Raw genomic sequence first — 22,175 nt, 5'->3', positions numbered from 1 at the left:
TTTACAATGTCCCAACTTTTTTGGAATTGAGGTTGTATTATCCTGTACAAGCAATACACTTATCTGACAAACAAAGAGATTAAATTCAAGTCAGTTGCATACCTGCAGGCTTTCTATGTCCTCATTTTTCACCACAAACTCATCACGTTCTCGGTACATGCCCTCCTCCCCACTGTCCGACAGTTCCTCATCCGTGAGGCCTTCAATAGCTACAGTGGTCAGGCATACCGCAAGTTTGTTTGGAGGTATGTTCTTCACCAGTTCCTCCACTGACACTTCATTTAGCCCAGGCTTCTGCTGCTCATTTACCTTTGTATCTGAAGACTGGACACTAGGTGACTGCTCTTGACTTGTGCTGCCACCTGAACTTTTGCTGTCTAGAGACAGGACACCATATTATATATGTAATCATGGCATACTTGGTGTATAAACAAGATGTCTTACTATTCCAAAATAGAATGAGAAATTTGAAAGCATTAAGAGTGAATACACACCTGATTGTTGCTTGTCTGTGGGCTCGTCTAGAGAGGAGAGTGCAGAACTAATGCTTTTTTGAAGGTCTTGGTTTTTACCAACCAATTCATCCTCGTCTGAGGAGAAAGATGGAAGTGTCTCCAAGTTCTTCTGAAGCTCCTCATCCAGTCTCTTAGTAGAGCTAACAGTATTGATGTCTGGTGAAACCATTGGAGTTGATGGGGGTATGGGTTTAGGGGGCACTGGCAATTGATTAAAAGGTCTTTTGGGAAGTGAAGACTTTCTTGTTCGGTTGGGAGACCGTATGGGTGGACAGGAGAATTGCTGCTTGGGTCCAGATTTAAGAAAGTCCAGGAATGATCCAATGAACCCAGTTTTAACTTCTGGCTGTTTTTCTTCTACCTCTCTTATTTTTTGCCGTATTCTTTCCTGTTGCTGGTAGCTATCAAGACAGCCCTCAGAGGTAGAGGAAGAACTTGTCTCACTTCCTTTGGAGTTCTGTCGCTTTACTTGGCCGCTTCTTTTTTGAGATTTAGGTTGATCATTTTCAGCTTCGTTAGCTTCCTTGGAAGAGCCTTTTGACCTGACTCGCTTCTTAGGAAGACCATCAGAGGAACCTTCTGCAAACTTTTCCTCCATCTTAACACTCTTCATTACTTTGGGCTGATTCTTATTTTTTAATATGATGTCTGTTTTCTCAAACCTAGTGGGGTTATATTCCTGTGAGGTTAGATTAAAGTCTGCGTGGTTGTTGGTAAAGGTATTTACAGTACCTCCATTAGAATTCAGAGAAGAATCATTGCTAGCAAGTCCCTTGGGTAATACCTCATTTTTCTTGTGATGATTTGTTACTTTCTCAGATATTTCATGCTTAGAGTTATTTTGCTGTATGTGAGAGTTTGGTGGTGTAAATGCTTGGTGTCCATCAATTTCTTTATGGATGTCTGCTGTCAGCTGACCACCATTTACAGATAAAGTAATGGCCTGTGTGTTTGAGATCATGTGCTGTGAAGAGAAGCTATTAGCTTCATGCTTGTTATTAACTAACTCAAAGTGGCACTTGGAGTCTGAAGGGCTGGATATCGATGCCAAGTCCCCTTCAGAGGATGAGGTTTTAAAGTCCTGTGGTGTGACTCCACAGGCAGCTGCTGTGGCAGCCAGGATGTCATCCACATTGGACAGAATATTCCTCTCATCTGCCATCAGCATGGAATCGGGGAAGCAGATAGAACTTAAGGCAAAGTGCTGTTTGTTATCATGCTGATTTGTTGCACTGTTGAAACTGTCTTTTTGTACCAGGTGTTGCTTTGTGGACTCCACAGTTTGGTGAAGCTGAGGAATCTCAACTGCACTGACTGTGGAATTCAGGATTTCATTATTCATTTGCAGGAACTGAACTGAAACTGGCTGCATTTGGATTGGCTTGGACTGATTTGGCCCTGCGTGGAGCAAAGGTTGCTGAAGAAGGATCATCTGTGAAGGCTCCAGGAGAACTTGGGCACTGGGTAGCTGAACAAACTGCGCTTGTTCCTGTGACAATTGCCTCTGATCTCCTCGGTTACTCTGACTTTGCTGGTCTTCTTGCTGAGCACTGGGAACTTTGAGAAGCACAGGATGTTCTTTCAGCTGATGGCTCAAGGCCATATGTGATGACTGCATTAATGCAGAGTTATTTTTTGTGCCAGAGGTTACTTGAGAATGGGCAGTGCTTACCAACTGACTAGCCAAAGTACTCATTCTCTCATCCTTGATGGATGACATTGGTGTAAGACCTATTAGCTGATCTTCGGATCGAGAGTTGCTTCGGATCACGCTATGTGCATGTCTGTCTTCCATTTTTGAAACAACATATACAACATTGCTTTGTACCCCAACATCACCGTTTGTCACAGTCTGAGTAGAACTACTTATTGAAGGCTGTTGTAATGCCTGCACATCTTGAATAGGAAGCTCTCCACAATTTTCTTTGGGGGTAAGGAACAGACTCTGTTCTTCCTTCCTTTTGCCATAGGCTGGGTTTTGTTCCACTGAGGACTGGTTATTCTGGATGGCTTGTGTATAAGTGGCAGTGGAAGATGTTGACTGATCAGGCAGCAAGTATTTCTGGGTCTGCTGCAATAATATACCATCTGTCTTGCTTGGAGATGGCTGCATTAGGGGGTAATCCTGGGTAGAATTACTGGATGGTAAACTGTGCGCATAGGACGAAGAGAAGGGAGGACTTGGTGTGAGAGACTGACCTGATGCATAGCTCTGAGAGGGACTAACAGATTCTGGTCCCTGGGCATAATAAACAACAGTAGAAAGATTCTGAGAGTGACTGGAAGGATAATTGTGAGAGGCATTGCTCATACAAAGTCTTTGTGCCTGCTCATCGTACTCCTCTCTGTTTGCTGCTGAAGACATTATGTGCTTTTGGCCAGAAGCGTACATAAGAGAGTGGCTAACAGATGTCTCGTTTTCTGACTGAGTAGCCAATGATGGCAAGGTTTTATATATAGAAGGTAGTTTCTCAGGCTGATTGGGAGAGAAGGCCTGTGGTTCACTGAGGTTGCTCATGAGACTTTGAGATGTAATGTATGTCTGTGAAGGGCTTATGGACATCAAACTGGAAAGCTGTGCTGATGTGTATGAATGTGACTGGCTAGAAATCGCAGAGCTCTGTTTTTGTGCTGTGGAAGTATACCTAAGTTGCTGCATGGGTGATGAGGCTGCCTGATCATGCAACTCTGAGCCCTCTCCATGATGCTCTGCTGTTTTGTTAGACTCATCCTTGGTTTTCCCTCCACATGTGGAGGAAAACCCTGAAGAGGGCACAGATGAGGAATGTGTCTGTGTTTGCTGTAGCTCCACTGTGGCTGTCTTCTGTTGAGCGGCCTGACTGGGAATTCCATTGGGGCTATTTGGAACAGGCGTATGTCGAGAAGGATCCTGGTAGGAGACATCAGCATCATCAGGTAGGTAATCATGCAAAGAGTGTTGTGCACTGACAGACAGCTGCTGCTGGACTGGCTGGGTGCTGGAAGGCCGTTGGTGGTGCTTGATGACACTACATTCACGCTGAAGTGCTCGCTCGATGGAGCTGGAGAAAACTGGGGCTCCATAAGGTGGGATAGCCTGCTGAGTGTTACTTAAAGGAGAGGATAGAAGGCTGAACTGTGGTTGCAGGAGATGTGGCGCAGACTCCTGGGCTGAACGATATGTGGATGACTGGATTGGGAGGCTAGCACCCAGGGAAGCACCACTCAGGCGGTCAAAGGCAAAAGCTGTTGGCACAGTGGTTTGAGAAGATTTGATTTGAAGTATAGGGTCATTAGGTGAAAGCAGGCCATTTGATGGGCTAAACGTATTGTGCTGAACAGTTAGTGCTGATGTGCTGGCAAAACTCCGAGTGGGAAAGGTGCTGGGGTGCTGGTAGGAAGAAAGAGCTGACAGGGTAGGAAACGTTCCAGAAGACGGGAGAGCTCCAGTAAGAAAGCGCTCTGTTGAAGAATTTGTGCCTATGGAGGGAAATGGAACCATAAAAGAAAATGGAACATGCTGTTCAGCTACACGCGAAACTTATCATGTAAATCATGACATGGGTCCTGACTACCTCAAGAATCTAATTACTCCTTACAAACCATCACGTCCCCTCCATTCCTCCAGTAGGAATCTCTTAAAGAAACCTTCCTTCAATCTCAAGACCTATGGAAGTCGTGCTTTTTGTATTGCTGCTCCTGAACTGTGGAACAACTTACCAGAAGACATCAAGGACTGTACTAACATCAACTGCTTTAAACGAAAACTCAAGATGCCTTTGTTTAATCAGGCCTTTGAATTGCAACTTGTCTCCAGTGCTACTGAACTCATGGAAATGGCACTTTATAAGTCGATGTTCATTATCATCATCAACATCATCATCATAAATCTGTCTCAAAGTGATTATATAAATACAAGTGACAAGGATGCCTGGTAACCTGGGTTCCTTTTTTAAAAAAAAAAATAAAACAAAAACAAACATTTATTACTAGTTACCTGCAGGTTCTTTCAACGGATACATTTACTGTCAAATAGATATAAGAAGTTGTTCTTTTACCAGTCTGCCATGGTGAAGTCCTGAACTGGGGAAGTAGAGATGTGGCTGCAGGTCCAGCCTGAAGGCCTCGGGATTCAATGGAAGAGAGGAAATTCATGACTGATGATTCAGTAGTGCTGCCTCCGGTGGTGTGCAGACTGGTATCAAAGACACCAGACACACCTACCCGGCAGAAGGACACCACAAAATGAGGATAAAATAATTATTCACAGAGAAAGGTGAGCTCATGTTTAGTTTATTTAGTTGTTGTTTCATGTTTGAGGCAGCTCCCTTTACATTCTCACCTGTGGGGTGATGAGAGGTGGTGTAGGTAGAGAGTGCATGACTTGAGGCATAGGATTGCCGTTGGGGAAGCTCGGTGTTGATGTGAGTCGCACCATAACTGGAGCTAACAGCAACACAGTTGCATAACATATTAGTTACGGTATTACAAAAACTAGAAATTCAAACACCGGTGTATCAACAATGATTTGTGAATACAGAATAAATATTATGTTGGTGCTTCAATAGACTGTAGATGTAAGTAGAAATGCACTAAGCTCATATTTCCAATTTTTTTTTAGAATGACACAGAACTCCATCACCCAATACATGATACTGATCCAAAGTGAAAACCTCAGAGCAGTCAAGCCAACTTGTAATTCTGTAAGCTTCTGTTATGTGAAACGTCAGAGGAACGATGGCAATTTATATCCAGTTTTCAGATGCAAGTGCATTTCATGTCAGCCACAATGCACTTACAGCAGAAAATACAGAATTGATCCTCTGTATCAGAGTTGTATTTCCCTAAATATTAAGACGATGTCCTAATAATGCATATAAAGACTAATTAATAATAAACAAACATGGTAGAGACAAATTAGTATCACTCATTATAGAGGGCTTTCGCGTGACGTCACCGCACCGCGAGATTTTGTTAGGGCGCCATATTGGAAGACCAAATACACATCTATGCAAGTACATACATACATAAAACAAACTACACCTGAAATGTAGCAGCAAATTTTCTTTTATTAACATGTTAACAGTGTTTTCTTTATTACATTAACAGTTGTTGCATTCTATGAAAGACCTGTTCAGAATTTGTTCATTTATATTTCATATAATAATCAGTGCAGATTAAATGAAATTCTCCACTATCATGTTAAAAAAATTATAGCACTTGACCACTATTGCAATCTGTATTCATGCTGTTATGGATTTTTTTATTTCATAATTTATTTTTAATTTACTACTTATCTCTTTTTATTTATATATATTTGAATTATTTGGACATGGGGAAAAACTATATTTAAAATCCAAAGAGGGATGGAGGGAGGAAAATTAAAACAAAAGAAAGAAATGAAATACATAACATAAATGTGATAAAATTAAGGATGTTTTTATTCAGTAAACATTTAAAAAAATGTTCTACAACACTCTAGCCTAGTGACTTACCAGTAACAAAATGGTCTGAACATATTCTGTACTGTTGTAGACTTGAAGTATTCAGATCCGCTCTGCATAAAGCAGCTAAATACTCTCGCTGTCTCCTGGCAGAAAGCTCCTTGGTTTGCTTGTGTCTCAATCACAGCTGGTATTCTGTAGAAAGACTTCTTTTCACCTTTCCCATCAGCTTTATTAGAATACCCTAACACAGCACAAAAGTTTACCATTGTAGGTTTTTGATGATCCAAGTGCCTCGTGGGTTCAAATACCGCGCGCTGCTGTTATTTCCCCCTAATCACGAGTTTGTTGGTCTTCCAATATGGCGCAGGGTTTGTTTACTTCCGGTTTCGGGTGACGTCAGTGAAAGGGGTCTATACTTTCTGGTTTACTATCTGCTTCTGTCCATTGCCACATTCCCATGGCTTGCTAAAGTGTGAACACCAAATTATACAGAACTCAAAGAAAGACAGCTGAAAATGATATGCAAGATCTGAGACTTATGAAACACAAGCCGTGATCAACGTGACACCTTTCAACTCAACATAAAATACCAAAGATTATAATCAATCTAACACAGGTGTCTTGGCCAGGCCTAAGGGTCCCATCTGCATCTCATCATTGCTGAGGAGTGTGCTCCCATCACCCAATCAAGCATCCAGCCAGAGCAGGTCATGATATATTTTTTTTTACCATATTAACATGCCATTGTGTGTCATGCCTGATGTAAAGACTCTCGTCTCTGCGAACCTACCACACAGATTTAATACTTGTCATTTTTAGGGCATACCTAACAACATGTTTTCTTCCCCCCCCCCCAATCTGTCCCTCTGAGTTACATGTTGATCCTGGGATTGAGATGCTGGCCTCTTCTGCCCCTCGGACCTGCTTGATCCATCCTGGTGCCCTGTGTCTGGTCGGAGTTTTATCGCCCCACTCCTGTGAAGGACGGCCCCATGAGGACAGTTGAGGGTTATACCTGTTAAAACTGTTAATATTATAGTCAGGCTGTCTGTTGTTGCCCAAATGAGGATGGGTTCCCTTTTGAGTCTGGTTCCTCTCGAGGTTTCTTCCTCATGTCGTCTGAGGGAGTTTTTCCTTGCCACCGTCGCCACAGGCTTGCTCATTGGGGATAGATTAGGGATAAAATTAGCTCATTGTTTTAAGTCGTTCAAATTCTGTAAAGCTGCTTTGCGACAATGTTTATTGTTAAAAGCGCTGTACAAATAAACTTGATTTGATTTGATTTGACAGGTGGAAACTTCTCATTTGCACTGGTAGGCCACATCTGCGATTCCTCTACAAGTGCTCCATGTTCGACCAAATAAAAGCCTGTTTGTGAAGCATGCTTAAGGTAGATAAACAGCTGCCCAGGATAATGATAACAATTGGAGGCTGTTCATTATCATTTTATTTCCTACCAGTCGAAGATCATTCAAAGTGTGCATGATAGATGCTGAAAGATTGGCAAACTTGAAATGAATAAGATTATGAATGAAAGAGAACTTTATTTTAGGTGTTCATTTATTTCGCTTTTTACTTGACCTTTGAAAAAACAAAATGCTTTTTTTTTCAAGTGAAATCAAGACAGGAGGATAGAAAGTTATCATCACGTATTAAAAGCAAGCTTTTGCTCAAACGATTAAAAGGCTTAAAACTGGATGTTGTTGAATCGACAACAGCTGCCTTCTTTCCTAATAGACAAACACTACTTACGTTATTTTGATTGCATAATCCCCCCCAAAACAAAACAACAACAACAACAACATATTCTATATCCCCAAATCAGAAAAAGTTGGGATGGTATGGAAAATGCAAATAAAAAAACAAAGCAATAATTTCTACATTTAGTTTGACTTGTATTTCATTGCAGACAGTATGAACCCAATATGTTTCATGTTTTGTCTGGTCAACTTCATTTCACTTGTTAATATACATCCATTCCTGCGTTTCAGGCCTGCAACACATTCCAAAAATGTTGGGACAGGGCAATTTAGGGCTAGTCTCATCTCATCTCATTATCTCTAGCCGCTTTATCCTGTTCTACAGGGTCACAGGCAAGCTGGAGCCTATCCCAGCTGACTATGGGCGAAAGGCGGGGTACACCCTGGACAAGTCGCCAGGTCATCACAGGGCTGACACATAGACACAGACAACCATTCACACTCACACCTACGGTCAATTTAGAGTCACCAGTTAACCTAACCTGCATGTCTTTGGACTGTGGGGGAAACCGGAGCACCCGGAGGAAACCCACGTGGACACGGGGAGAACATGCAAACTCTGCGCAGAAAGGCCCTCACCGGCCACGGGGCTCGAACCCAGAACCTTCTTGCTGTGAGGCGACAGTGCTAACCACTACACCACCGTGCCGCCCAATTTAGGGCTAGTAATGAGATAAAAATGTGATTTGAAACAGGTGATTAATCATGATTTGGTGCAAAGTCAGCATCTAGGAAAGGCCTAGACTTTGAGGAGCAAAGGTGGGCTGAGAATCTCCAACTTGTCAACATATGCATGAGAAAATTATTGAAATGTTTAAAATAATGTCCCTCAAAGAAAGATACAAAGGGATTTGGATATTTCACTCTCTATGGTGCATAATATCATTAAACAATTAAAAGAATTTGGAGGAATTTCTGTGTGTAAAGAGAAAGGGCACAAGCCTAAGTTGAACACCCGTGATCTCTGATCCCTCAGATGGCACTGCATCAAGAACTGTCATTCATCTATAGCTGATATAACCACACAGGTTCGGGATTACTTTGGCAAACCTTTTGTCAAGCACTACAATACAGAGTTACATCCACAAATACCAGTTAAAACTTTACTGTGCAAAAAGGAAGCATTATGTTCACTGTGTCCAAAAGCGCCGTTGACTTCTCTGGGCTTGCAGATATCTGGGATGGACCATCACACAGTGGAAATGTGTATTGTGATCAGATAAATCAGTATTCTGTGTCTTCTTTGGAAGAAATGGACGCCATGTGCTCCAGACCAAAGATGAAAAGGACCATCCAGACTGTTACCAGCAACAAGTCCAAAAGCCAGGGTCTGTCATGGTATGGGGTTGTGTCAGTGCCCCTGGCAAAGGTAACTTACACTTCTGTGATGGCAGCATTAATGCAGAAAAGTACATCGAGATTTTAGAGCAACATATGCTACCTTCAAGATGACACCTTTTCCAGGGATATTTCAGCAAGACAATGCAAAACCACATTCTGCACACATTACAAAAGCAGGGCTGTGGAAGAAGAGGGTATCTGTCCCCTCTGTTCTCAATAGAGAATGTGTGGCGAATTTGGAAATGAAAAATATGACAATAACGACCCTGTACTATTGCAGACCTTAAGACCTGTTTGCAGGAAGAATGGGACAAAATAACACCTTAAAAGTTTCATCACTTGGTGTTTTCAGTCCCTCAATATCTTTTAAAGGTCATAGGCAATGGTCGGAGGTGAAACATAGAATATCAACTTTATTGTCTAGAAGAATGACCCAAAAAGCGAATTCAATCTTCCTAGTGTCTAATTTGCACCCTAAAATTGAATAAAACGGTTAAAATATACTGTTTTGCCCAATTTCCGAAGGTTTGTTTACATCTCACTTATGCGCACTTTCACCACCAGGGTACAGTCATCGTGACGTCATTCAAGGCAAACAGACCGGGAGCAGTTCTGTGTTTGTGTTTACTTGCGAACCGAGCACACATGTACGGACTTTGGTCGTGAGAGGTTGTGTAAAATGTCTGAAAGCGATAGCGATTTTGAAGTAGGAACTCTCCAAATTGAATATCGAGAGGTGAAACCATATATGTATGAACCTATGGCCACTGCAAAGCAATCGGTGAATGTGGCTCACTGGTTTGACCGTGCGGCCTCGGAATCGGACAGCGACTCAGCTGACTCTGATTGCGGTGACCCCAGACCTCAACAAGGCTCGTGCCCAAACGATTTATCTGGTAGTTATGATAAATTCCTACTTTTGTCGTAATACTAAATAAGAGCCCTTTTGAAGAATAATTAAACTGCCCTGCCTAGTGGATATAGGTAACGATTACTTGACAGTGCGCTGGTAGGCCACAATAGCCTGCCATCCGCGGCATTATACTATTTATAGCCTACTCTAAGCGAGGAAATATCCCTTTGTCTCATTTCCACAATGATTGTACAGGATCCCTCAGGATTCTTGACTTGTCAATTGCAAGCAAAAGTAAAAATGTTTACCTCCAATCTTCTCCTTTTTGCTTGAGCGTTGCTGGTCCGTTTCTTCTTTGACTGCTCGATTTACGCTACGTTCACACTGCAAGGCTTAATGCTCAATTCCGATTTTTTTGTGAAATCCGATTTTTTTGTGAGGTCGTTCACATTAACAAATATATGCGACTTGTATGTGATCCTCAGTATGAACGAAAAGCGACCTAAAAGTGTGCCGCATGCGCATTGCGGGATACGACGACGTCACACGCAGTGAGCATGGCCAGTGTTTACGGAAGTAAAACCGCCCAGTTGCGGTATGACCCATCCAATCTAGCTTGAATAGCTGCATCCCCCCAAATGGAAATCAGCTCCCTAACCTCTGCGTCCTTCCATTGAGAAGATTCAGAACCTTCACAGCCTGAAGCGTCCCTCGCATTGATGTCATGCGCAGGGGCGCAGATACGTTTTTTTAAATTGGGGGGGACAAAAAACTGGGGGGGACAAAAAACTGGGGGGGACAAAGCTGCCAGCAAACCAACCCCAACCCCGATATGCCTGTCAGACTTGTTGTGGGTTACCATAGCAACCAAGCTCGAGCTCGCAACCTGTGCAGTCTGCGCAGCTCAACCAACCGAATATCAGTCTTTGTTTTGTTTTATGTGAGTTGTTGCAACTATGTATACACTGCTGTGCACCTCAATAAACCGAATGGTAATTAGTCTTCTGATTTTTCCGTGAGGTTTGCCTTATGCAAAGAAAGACAGCATAGACGTTTTTTCCTCCCTATAAGTGGGGGGGACCGAGCGAGGTGAATTTAAATCTGGGTGGGACGAGTCCCCCCCCCATCTGCGCCTGTGATTATGCGCCATGTTGTTGTAACTTTTTTTTTGAGAGACCCGCCGCCTACTTCAGCGCAGAATAGTGACGTTTGTGGCTTGTTGATGACATGTAAGTCGGATGAATGCGACCTGGCGGTTCAGACTGAAGTCGCATATGAAAAGAGCAGATAGGAATCGGAATTAGGACCACATATCCAAACGGCCTGGGTCGGATTTGAAAAAATCGGATCTGTGTCGTTCATATTGTCAATAAAAGATCGGATACAGGTCACATATGGGCGAAAAGATCGGATTTGAGTCACTTCAGCCTGCAATGTGAACGTAGCCTTTGTTTCACACGCACAATCCACTCTCTCCGCCTCATCTCCACTTCCGGAAAAAGCCAACCCTCTGGCTTCACGCGCACAATCCACTCTCTCCGCCTCGTCTCCTCTTTCGGAAAAAGCCAACCCACTCGCTCCGCCTCTTCTTTTTCAGAAAAAGCCAATCCTCTCGCTCCGCCTCTTCTTCTCTCTCAGAAAAAGGTAAAAACTTCTTCCTGAACCGGTCCCGATGTTACAGTTCACTGCACAACAATAAGGCATGGTTTTTCTTTGGAAATTCCCGAACGCATGTCTGCACTCAAGCTGAACGGCAATGCAAGTAAACGGAAGTGGACTCAACTCAAGTGGTTTGTTTGTCTTGAATGACGTCACGTGCCGAGTGGTCACAAAAATCGCCGAACAGAAATATTTTTTACCTAATATAATCTTACTTTACTTATGTTTAACCTAAAATAATCTTCACATTGTTTTATTTATGTTTTACACAATGTCACAACCACAATTCCAAAAAAGTTTGATCAATCAAGTATTACAGGAGCTTCCACACAAAACAGCATGTTTCAACCAGCTATAATGCACTATATTTCAGGAGAGAGACCTATAAATATTTCTTACATTATCTCATTATTTACATTTGGATTAGTGTTGGGCTCAAGGATTTCACTCTTAATTTAGCATTTTTCTTCTAATAGTACTTGGAAATATTTGAAATTAACATTTGAATTTGTTGAAAATGACTCATCTCCCAAAAAACACTCATGTGCCATAAGAGGTCACATTCATTATGCTGCTAAATTACTATGTCTGTAATATGTAAATCAATATCTTACTTTTGCACATTTGTCAGCATTAACCTTGAAAGATGGAAATAAAATGTGTTCACTGAACCTAAGATTTTGCAGACAGAGACACTTTGCAAGTCAAGACAAGTTCAAAGTCATATCCAAAATGCTGAAACTGTCCATTTACATCAGTCTGGCTTGTTTAAAAGTGATATATTACTCTATACAATATATGGGGTGAGCTATTACAGTATCTGGCTTTATGCCATAGCACTGTTGAATTCTTGAACCAGATTGGTCAGAAAGTGCTGATTTAGCCTTCCCAGAATCTATTTTTTAAATTTTTTTAAGATATGGGCCACTGCATTTTGAAAACACGTGACTGCTACTCTGTTAGCTCTCTGTGCAGCAAATCCTCTGCAAATTCACTGTTAGTGATTCCCTTGAAACCCATTTTGAACTTTTCTTCATCCATGTATCATAGATGGAAGCTTTGAACAAAACATGCCTTCTCTTTCCTTTCCTTCATGGCTGCCCGCAAGATGGCCGAGGCTGGTTCGGGTCCATTACAAAAGAAAAACTGGAATACAAAAACAGAATGGATCGGTCGAAAGAATTTAAAATATAGATACTTGGACAAAATACACTGTAACCCCGCAATAACAAGCTCCTTGGGAGACATCCAAATAGTTTGTTATACCAAAAAGTTCGTAATACTGAAACAGACCCACTTGTCACACCAAAAACTCACTCTTATGTAAAACAAAACCGTGTTTAATTTACACTTATGTTTAATTCACTTATATATTTATGAAGTAAAGGAAATAAGTCACTCTTTTCAGTGTCATAAAAATAATTTGAATAATGAAAGATTACATTTAGTAAAAGTACATGTGACAGCGAGGGTACAGTCAAGTGTCGAATGTGAACAGCGAGGAGTCAGATTTAAACAGCGGGTAATGTGACGAGTTACACGTGTCTAATTACTGACTGTCTATTAATGTGTCTCTGCATGTCTTTCAGATAGCCAGTAATGAAAGAGAGAGCTGCAAATCCCAATGCATGCTCTGTGTGCATGTGTACGTGCATGCGTAACCTAAAGTCATTGAAAAGTGAAAGTAAAGATGAATTTAAAAAAAAAAAACATATCTTGAACTGTTGCACCTGTCTCCCAGTTCCTCATTGCCCCAGCATAGTCTGTTACAGTATGATAGTAGTGTCCCATCAGTTTTACTTCCTGAAGAAACGTGCAATGCTGGATTGCTTTTTCTTCGATGACTTAAATGTCCGAGTCACTATTGCAGCTCCCTGACCAAGTTAAAGGATCGCGAACAGAGGCAATGATTTCTACGTCTGTTATGGCAATAATGGAGGTTACCAGTGTATCGTTATCGATGTCTACCCACTGACTCGCGATGTTCTCTAAATCTTCACCATTTGATTCATTCATGTGTTGCAAATCACATACAGTGTCTTGCAAAAGTATTCATCCCCCTTGGTGTTTGTCCTGTTTTGTTGCATTACAAGCTGGAATTAAAATGGATTTTTGGGCTGTTAGCCCCATTTGATTTACACAAAATGCCTACCACTTTAAAGGTGCAAATTGTTGTTTTATTGTGACACAAACAATAATCTCATCTCATCTCATTATCTCTAGCCGCTTTATCCTGTTCTACAGGGTCGCAGGCAAGCTGGAGCCTATCCCAGCTGACTACGGGCGAAAGGCGGGGTACACCCTGGACAAGTCGCCAGGTCATCACAGGGCTGACACATAAACACAGACAACCATTCACACTCACATTCACACCTACGGTCAATTTAGAGTCACCAGTTAACCTAACCTGCATGTCTTTGGACTGTGGGGGAAACCGGAGCACCCAGAGGAAACCCACGCGGACACGGGGAGAACATGCAAACTCCGCACAGAAAGGCCCTCGCCAGCCACGGGGCTCGAACCCAGAACCTTCTTGCTGTGAGGCGACAGCGCTAACCACTACGCCACCGTGCCGCCACAAACAATAATTAAGATGAAAAAAAAAATCTGGAGTGTGCATAGGTATTCACCCTCTTTCGTATGAAACCCCTAAATAAGAGCTGGTCCAACCAATTCACTTCATAAGGTCACGTAATTAGTTGATTAAGATCCACCTGTGTGCAAAGTGTCACATGATCTGTCACATGATGTCTGTATAACTCATCCTGTTCTGGAAGGACCTTGACTCTGCAACACCAAGCAAGCAACATGAAAACCAAGGAGCCTTCAAAGAGGTCAGACACAAAGTTGTGGAGAAGTATAGATCAGGGTTGGGTTATAAAAAATATCCCAAACTTTGAATATCCCAGGGAGCACCATTAAATCCATTATAACAAAATGGAAAGAAAATGGCACCACTACAAACCTGACAAGAGAAGGCCGCCCACCAAAACTCACAGGCCGGGCAAGGAGGGCATTAATCAGAGATGCAACGAAGACACCAACGATAACACTGAAGGAGCTGCAAAGATCCACAGCCAAGATGGGCGTATCTGTCCATAGGACCACTTTAAGCTGTACACTCCACAGAGTGGGGCTTTATGGAAGAGTGGACAGAAAAAAACCCCACTACTTAAGAAAACACTTTTGGAGTTTGCTCAAGAGCATGTGGCAGACTCCCCAAACACATGGAAGGGTCTCTAGTCAAATGAGACTAAAATTGATCTTTTTGGCCATCACGGTTTGCCATGTGTGGTGCAAACCCAACACCCTGAGAACACCATTCCTACAGTGAAACATGGTGGTGGCAGCATCATGCTGTGGAGATATTTTTCATCTGCAGGGACAGGAAAGCTGGTCAGGATTGAAGGAAAGATGGACGGCACTAAATCCAGGGCAATTCTGGAGGAAAACTTGTTTGAGTCAGCCAGAGGTTTGAGTCTGAGATGAAGGTTCACGTTCCAGCAGGACAATGACCCTAAACAGACTGTGAAAGCTAGACTGGAGTGGTTTAAAGGGAAACATTTAAAGGTCTTGGAATGGCCTAATCAAAGCCCAGAGCTCAATCCAATTGAGAATCTGTGGCATAACTTGAAGACTGCTGTACACCAACACAACCCATCTAACTTGAAGGAGCTGGAGCAGTTTTGCCTTGAGGAATGGGCAAAAATCCCAGTGGCTAGATGTGTTAAGTTAATAGAGACATACCCTCAAGACACTTGCAGCTGTAACTGCAGCAAAAGGTGGCTCTACAAGTACTGACTTGGAGGGGGGATACCTATGCACACTCCCGATTTCTTTTTTTTTTTAAATCTTACTGTTTGTGTCACAATAAAACAACAATTTTCACCTTTAAAGTGGTTGGCATGTTGTGTAAATCAAATGGGGCTAACCCCCCAAAATCCATTTTAATTAGTCTGCCTTATTCCGGCACGTTTTTTGGATCCACTACTCCTCCTAGGGCGTTCGAGATAGAGACACCGTTCCAACTCTGAGACGTCTGGCCTGAAGTGGTGCAGCGTGCTTGTATACAGCTTTTGGATCAATGCGCCCGTTCTCTTGTTCTTGTCGTTTTTCTTTTGTTTTTTCCCATAGAGAATGAATAGGGCTCATGAATTGAATCGTCCTACTCGGACACGCTCCATCGCAGATGCACCAAACCTCATGTGATACTTCAGGCCAACTCCCCCGACACATACATGCAATCGGTTCTGACCTGCACTCATATTTTTCCTTTCTTTCTGCTCATCCCTTTTTCCTCCACAGGCTTGCATTGATTTTTGGCCCCATTGAAAATGAATGGTGTTTCAGGAGAAAAACTTTCACTCTCCATCAATTTTTTTAACCAAGTGACCAAACTTCAAGAAACTTCACTTGATGCCTCAGGCCAAGTCCCCGCACAGATCCATCCCCTCATCTGAGACCTGCACTCGTCTTTTCCTTGGTTTTCACGCATCTCTTTTTACCTCCATAGGCTTCCATTGATTTTTGGCCCCATTCAAATGAATGGAGTTTTGCTCAGTAACACTTCACCACACATCCACCAAACTTCATATGGCACCTCAGGCCAAATCACACACATGATATCGGTTCTGACCCGCACTCGTCTTTGTCTTGCCTTTCATCCGTCCATTTTTTCTCCATTTTGCCGCTAATCAATGGAAGCTTGACTGAGTCATTCCTCCCTTCCCCCATAGGTGATGATGCATTTGGCAAGGATCTGCTCATTTGAGACTTTGACAGCAAATCAACTTCAACTCAATGGCCACTTTATTAGGAATACTTACATGCACACATGATAGCAATTAGCATATAAGCATTCACGTGTTACCATGCTAGCTGTTAGCATGTTACCCATTACGATATCATGCCTGCTGTTAGCTCACGAGTTGTTAGCATGTTCACCATTAGCATGTTATCATGAGAGCTGTTAACATGTTAGGATTAGCATGGTAGCATGCAGAGTTCGCATGTTTGCTGTTAGCGAGTTCGCCTGAGCATGTTAGCATGCTAACTGTTAGCATGTTACCCTCAGCGTGTTAGCATGCTAAAAGTTAACATACTAGCCGTTAGCCTGTTAGCTGTTAGCATGATAGCTGTCAGCATATTAGCCTTAAAGTGTTATAATTTTAACAAATAGCATGTTAATCATTAGCATGTTAGAATGCTAGCTGTTAGCATGTTATCTATTAGCATGTTAGCATTAACATGTTAACATGCTAGCTTTTAGCATGTTAGTATGCTAACTGTTAGCATGCTAGTTGTTAGCATGTTGGCATTAGCATGTTGACATGCTAGCTTTTAGCATGCTAGCACGATAGCTGTTCTGCTACAGCTCAGCAAGCACACTTTGCATTTTCTCTGCGGAAATGCAGTCTAGTTCCAGTTTGTAATGCGACAAAACAGGACAAACACCAAGGGGGATGAATACTTTTGCAAGACACTGTATGATGTCAGCAGTCATTTTATCCTTTTATCGATCCTTTGATCACCGTTCTTGATAACTGGGAGTGACTGACACCTAAGCGAGGCTCGTTCAGCCTTTGTTTTATGGCATTAACATGTATGTTAACTTGACTGAGGACTTGATTACTTATTGTTTGTTTCTGGTGGGAAGAGGAATGCATGGCTCAGTGATTTTTTTTGAAGACTCTGACTCATTGTCACTAAAGGCAGGGGACACAAAAATTAGTTCATTATATGCGAAAGTTTGTAGTAAAAGAGTTCGTTATAGCGGGGTTTGTTGCGGATTGATTTGGAATATCACTAGCATTGAAAATAGCAACTCACTACATGCTGCAAAGGATTCTAGGAAGGGTGAGCTGGCACCTTTGAGTAAGAAATAACACATGCCTATGCTATTATATGAAAATACTCCATACCAGGGTGATGTGATACAGCTTGACATGAAGCCCTGAATAATCCACTCTGAAGTGCATTACTTTTGTATAACAGTACAGTCTGAAATGCGCTATTTCATTTATACCAGAGTGATTTCCCAATGCTTACAATTTTTAAAAAAATTATTAATGAAATACACTTTCCAAATGTTTCACCCCATCAACAATTACAGTATATTTTTTCTTTGTTAAACATGTGCTTTTAATTTGTTTATTACATCCACATTATCTAAGTCTAATAAACTTATTCAAGCTGATTATAAGTAAAACACATCATCATTGATATGAAGTTTTCTGGAAGAAGGCATTTACTTAACATTTATGCAAGGGGTCTCTAGTGCCAGTGCTTTGTAATAGTCTCAGTAATAAGAAGGATCTTTCTGTCTGATAACAGGAACATGTTTCATAGATGTTCCACAACATTAAATGGAATTAGAAATGGATAAAAGGTGCAATAAACGTGTCAATAAAAGAGACCGTCAATGACGGCGTAGCTCATTCCGGCCCCGTCTAGTCCAGAAGGAACGATCTAAAGTGGGCCACCTTGCACAATAAATGTTGCAAGCTATATACAGCCAAGGAATACCTACCTATTTGCCAGAAAGAATCCAAAACAGCGAAGAATTGACCGAGAAGCGATTTTTATTGAAGGCTTAATTAGTCCATAACTTCATTAATAATTTGTAATTAAGCAAATTTGGGTAGAAGCTATATGCACCCCAGGCAGACCTACCATTCTGCCATAAAGAATAAAAATCAGTGAAGAATTGAGAGAGAAGAAGCAATTTTCATGAAATGTGGACGATGCTGGACAGACAACACATAATGGCATAAGCTCATCGCCTGTCGGCCAGATAAGCTAATAATAAATACAGAATTGTAATCATTGTCAGGTATAAGGGGAATAAAACACTTTGGGATGTACTCTTGGAGGAAAATAATCAATTCTACTGTGTTAACACTAACTCTGCTTCATGTCAGGCCACATCACACCACAAACTTACCAAATAAGTTACAGTTTTTTGTTGAAGAATAATAACAGACAGCTGAAACTGCTTGTGCAAAAATGGTCAAGAAAGTAAAATGGACCAGCTAGCTGTATTACTGAGTACTAGATCCAGTAATGTGTAGGTCAAAAAAGGGTACATTTAATTGAGCATGAGAAAGAATGTTTAAAAGGTTCAGATTTAGCCCTGCAGAGTGTGTGTGTGTGTGTGTGTGTGTGTGGTCTGGATATGACCCAGAATAGGCATATTCAAACCCCAAAAGGGGACTTTGTGGATTAAATAAACACTCGTATCAAACAACAGAATGTGTTCAGGAGAGGAGTCGTTCTGTTTTAGTATACAGATGGGTTTGCACTCCATCTTCAGACAGTGTTGTAGTCGAGTCACTAAACCTCGAGTCCGAGCCCAGTCTCAAGACCCCAGTGTTCAAGTCTGAGTCAAGTCCAAGTCATTAAAGAAAATTTCAGGTTGAGTCTGAGTCAGGTCCACTATTGATCTGAGTCGAGTCCGAGAACAAAACTCCAACTGCACCATTTGACGGTGGCTGTTACTGCCTTTATGTGAAACCGTCTCTGCTACCATGTTGGACTAATGCTACTGATTGACTGCCCCGTTTTAGTTAATAGGCTACAGATAAAAAGCTTGTTCATCGCTCAGCAAGCCCCGCTATCAAAAGGGCAAATAACGAGAGAGGGTTAATACTAGCTAGTTCATCGCTCAGCAAGCAAGCGCCGCTATCAAAAGGGCAAATAACATGAGAGAGGGTTAACACTAGCTAGTTCATCGCTCAGCAAGCAAGCGCCGCTATCAACAGGGCAATAAACACAGCGGGTCACTTACTCCTCTTGGTGGAGTCTTGCCAAATAAGAACTTTAGTTCGAGGTTGTCCCTGTCATCTCCTTGATAGTTCTTCAACATATGGAACACATAGCAGTGCATTTTTTCCCACTGCACGAGAAGTCTGTATAAGCAAAGCAGACAATCCTAGGGGCGTTCTCTCCAGGCATTTTAGTGCCATTAACGTTAGTTTGTTCCTGAACACAACATATGAATAGGTGTATGCACGAGTCTGAGTCATCAGTGCTCAAGTTCAAGTCAAGTCATGAGTCCTTAAAATTGAGGCACAAGTCAGACTTGAGTACTACAAGCCTGTCCTCAGATTTCACTTTCCATTTTGCACAAAAACAATGGGCAGAGTGCACCTCAGTATTTTAAAATTATGTATGAACTTTAGATCCAGTGTCTAAAGGACTTCAGGCACTGCTCATCTGTCATTTATAACATAGTAATTACCAAACTAAACCAATGGGAGGCTGAATTGTTTAGTTTACCTGACCTTGGGCAATAGGACATCAGTGATGATTGCTCTTTGCTAGAAATGGCTCAGAAGCAGAACTTTAAACAAATTACATGTGGTGGATCTGTATAGTAGCTGTCAACTGGACAGAACCAAAGTTTTGCAATACTCCCCATCAGTTCCTGCTGATGAAACAACCATTAACTGGTCCACATTAAAATCTTGGCTGAATTCCATAACAGACTGTGCAATAATGTGTTCTCCATGCCAGTTTGTATGAAGAAGATCCTCCAACATTAGACCTGGGATTTAAATATAATATGAGTACCTCCTGCTTACATCTTCGATGAGTGTGATCCAGGCTTGTGCAGAAATTGGCGTCAGATAAAGAGAAACGTTCTGCAAACTGAGCTTGAAGTAATAAGGATATTTTTCTGTCTGTTCATGTTTTGTTTACATTTAACTTTTTCAACTAACATATTTGTAAGGGTCCTCTAAGTTTCACGTCATCCTATTCTATCCTTCTCCTGGTGGCTTATAGATGACCATCACAGCAGTGGTCACACTGAGACTTCAAATAAAAAATTCGGACAATGCAGAACTCCATCACTGGCCGTCTTTGGTCACAATGGCACTGCACTGGACACTTCTTAGAACGCTACATGTTCTAAGGCCACTGAAGAACGCTTTAACGATGTGTGATAGGAAAATCGTATGGTGTAAATCCACCTTTAGGGCTCATACATACAGTTTTACTAAGGGGGTTCGGTGATCCTGGTGAACACAAAGGGCATTTAACATTGGATGCCCAAACAGCGGACGTATACAGTAACAATCCACCAAACTGTTCTGTCCATTGGTTAACTGCGTGTTGTTTTTTTCCCCCCTTGCCTTTCTCCTCAGTTTAATCATGATTGATTCCCACCCACCAGACAGGTCTCCCCATCACACGACAGCAACAATCCAAGGAGGACGAAGGCTACGATGCTCTTCCTTTGAGGCACATGACGCCAGCCGAACACATCTTTTTGAACTGCTGCTCATGCAACATTGGGGCAGTGTAACATACTCAGAGAAAAGCGCTATCCATCCACCTCCACGAGCTCATAGACACCCAGAGAGAGAGACAATCCCAGCGGACACTGTGCAAGACGCAGAGTACACTCTGGACAGGTTGCCAGCCTATCTTGGGGAGAAGATTACAGTGCTAGAAGCACATGTCCAGGCTTTAGAGAAGGTTAGTGAGCATGAGAAGAGTGTAGTTTCTGTAGGGGAAAGTCTGGATGCCCTAGGTGGAGTTAGTAATCCCCCAACTCCGGCATTAGAGCCCTTACAGCGGGGCGAATGGGTGATGACTCGGCGGCATAAGTGTAGAGCCAAAGCTACCGCTGAGGCTTGTCCACGGGAGCACCACTCCTCTCCGCGTCATGTGTCAAACAGGTTTGCTCTCCTTAGTGATGCACCCACTGAGAAACCTGAAAGAGCTCTGGTTATAGGAGACTCTATCATACAGCACGTGAAATTAGCTCAGCCTTTAGGGGCACCAGCAGCTTTAGTCAGGTATATAGCGGGAGCCAGGGCACCGGACATAGCAGGTAATCTTAGGGTCCTAGGCAAGCACAGGTTCTCAAAGATAGTTATCCATGCAGGAGCTAATGATATATGCCTTTGTCAGTCTGAGGTTACTAAGAGTAACTTTGTAGAGGTGTTTAAATTAGCGAAGGTGATGTCCGATGCTGTAGTATGCTCTGGCCCCATCCCAATGCAGCGTGGCGATGTAGCTTACAGCAGGTTATGGTCGCTGAACTGCTGGCTGTCCAGGTGGTGCTCTGAAAACAGTGTGGGCTTTATAGATAATTGGGCTAATTTTGAGGGCACTGGTAGCCTGGTAGGGCGGGACGGTATCCATCCCACTCGGGAAGGTGCTGCTCTCATTTCCTGTAGCATAGGTCATAGTCTCAGGACAGGCCTAGTTAATTCCTGATAATCCAGAGCCAAGGCTAGGAAGCAGACGAACAGGCTAAACCGACTGTCTGCTAGCTGCACAGAGTCGTCACTCAGGGTCCACTACATCGAGACTGTGTCTGTTCCCCAGGCTAAACAAAAACGTAGAAATTTTCAGAGAGTTTGCTCCAGTAACCTAATCAATATAAAATTAGATCATACTGACTGTATAGCTGCTGCTAGCACCTTTGATCTAAAGGTGGGGCTATTAAATATTAGATCTCTTACATCTAAAGCGCTAATGGTTAATGAACTCATTACTGATCAGGAGTTTAATGTACTTTGTTTAACTGAAACATGGATTAAGCCAAATGAATATATCGCATTAAATGAAGCTAGTCCTCCTGGATACAGTTATATACACCAGCCTCGTC

The 22,175-nt window shown here is 42.3% G+C and overlaps 1 protein-coding gene across 3 annotated transcripts in view; it reads right to left on the bottom strand.

Moving 5' to 3' along the window:
• The window catches only part of qser1 (glutamine and serine rich 1), a 72,380-nt gene that overhangs the window by 36,638 nt on the left and 13,567 nt on the right, over positions 1 to 22,175 (bottom strand). For all 3 annotated transcript variants that reach the window (XM_060923430.1, XM_060923432.1, XM_060923431.1), the window contains exons 2-5: positions 4,837 to 4,940; positions 4,553 to 4,714; positions 495 to 3,974; positions 103 to 377 (exon numbers count right to left, since the gene is read on the bottom strand). In XM_060923430.1, coding sequence (XP_060779413.1) covers positions 103 to 377; positions 495 to 3,974; positions 4,553 to 4,714; positions 4,837 to 4,940 — 4,021 coding nt within the window. The remainder of the gene's footprint in view (positions 1 to 102; positions 378 to 494; positions 3,975 to 4,552; positions 4,715 to 4,836; positions 4,941 to 22,175) is intronic.

The sequence above is a fragment of the Neoarius graeffei genome, chromosome 6 (assembly GCF_027579695.1).
Source record: "Neoarius graeffei isolate fNeoGra1 chromosome 6, fNeoGra1.pri, whole genome shotgun sequence".
In the NCBI taxonomy this organism is placed as follows: domain Eukaryota; kingdom Metazoa; phylum Chordata; class Actinopteri; order Siluriformes; family Ariidae; genus Neoarius; species Neoarius graeffei.
This window is presented reverse-complemented; position numbering and strand designations above follow the sequence as displayed.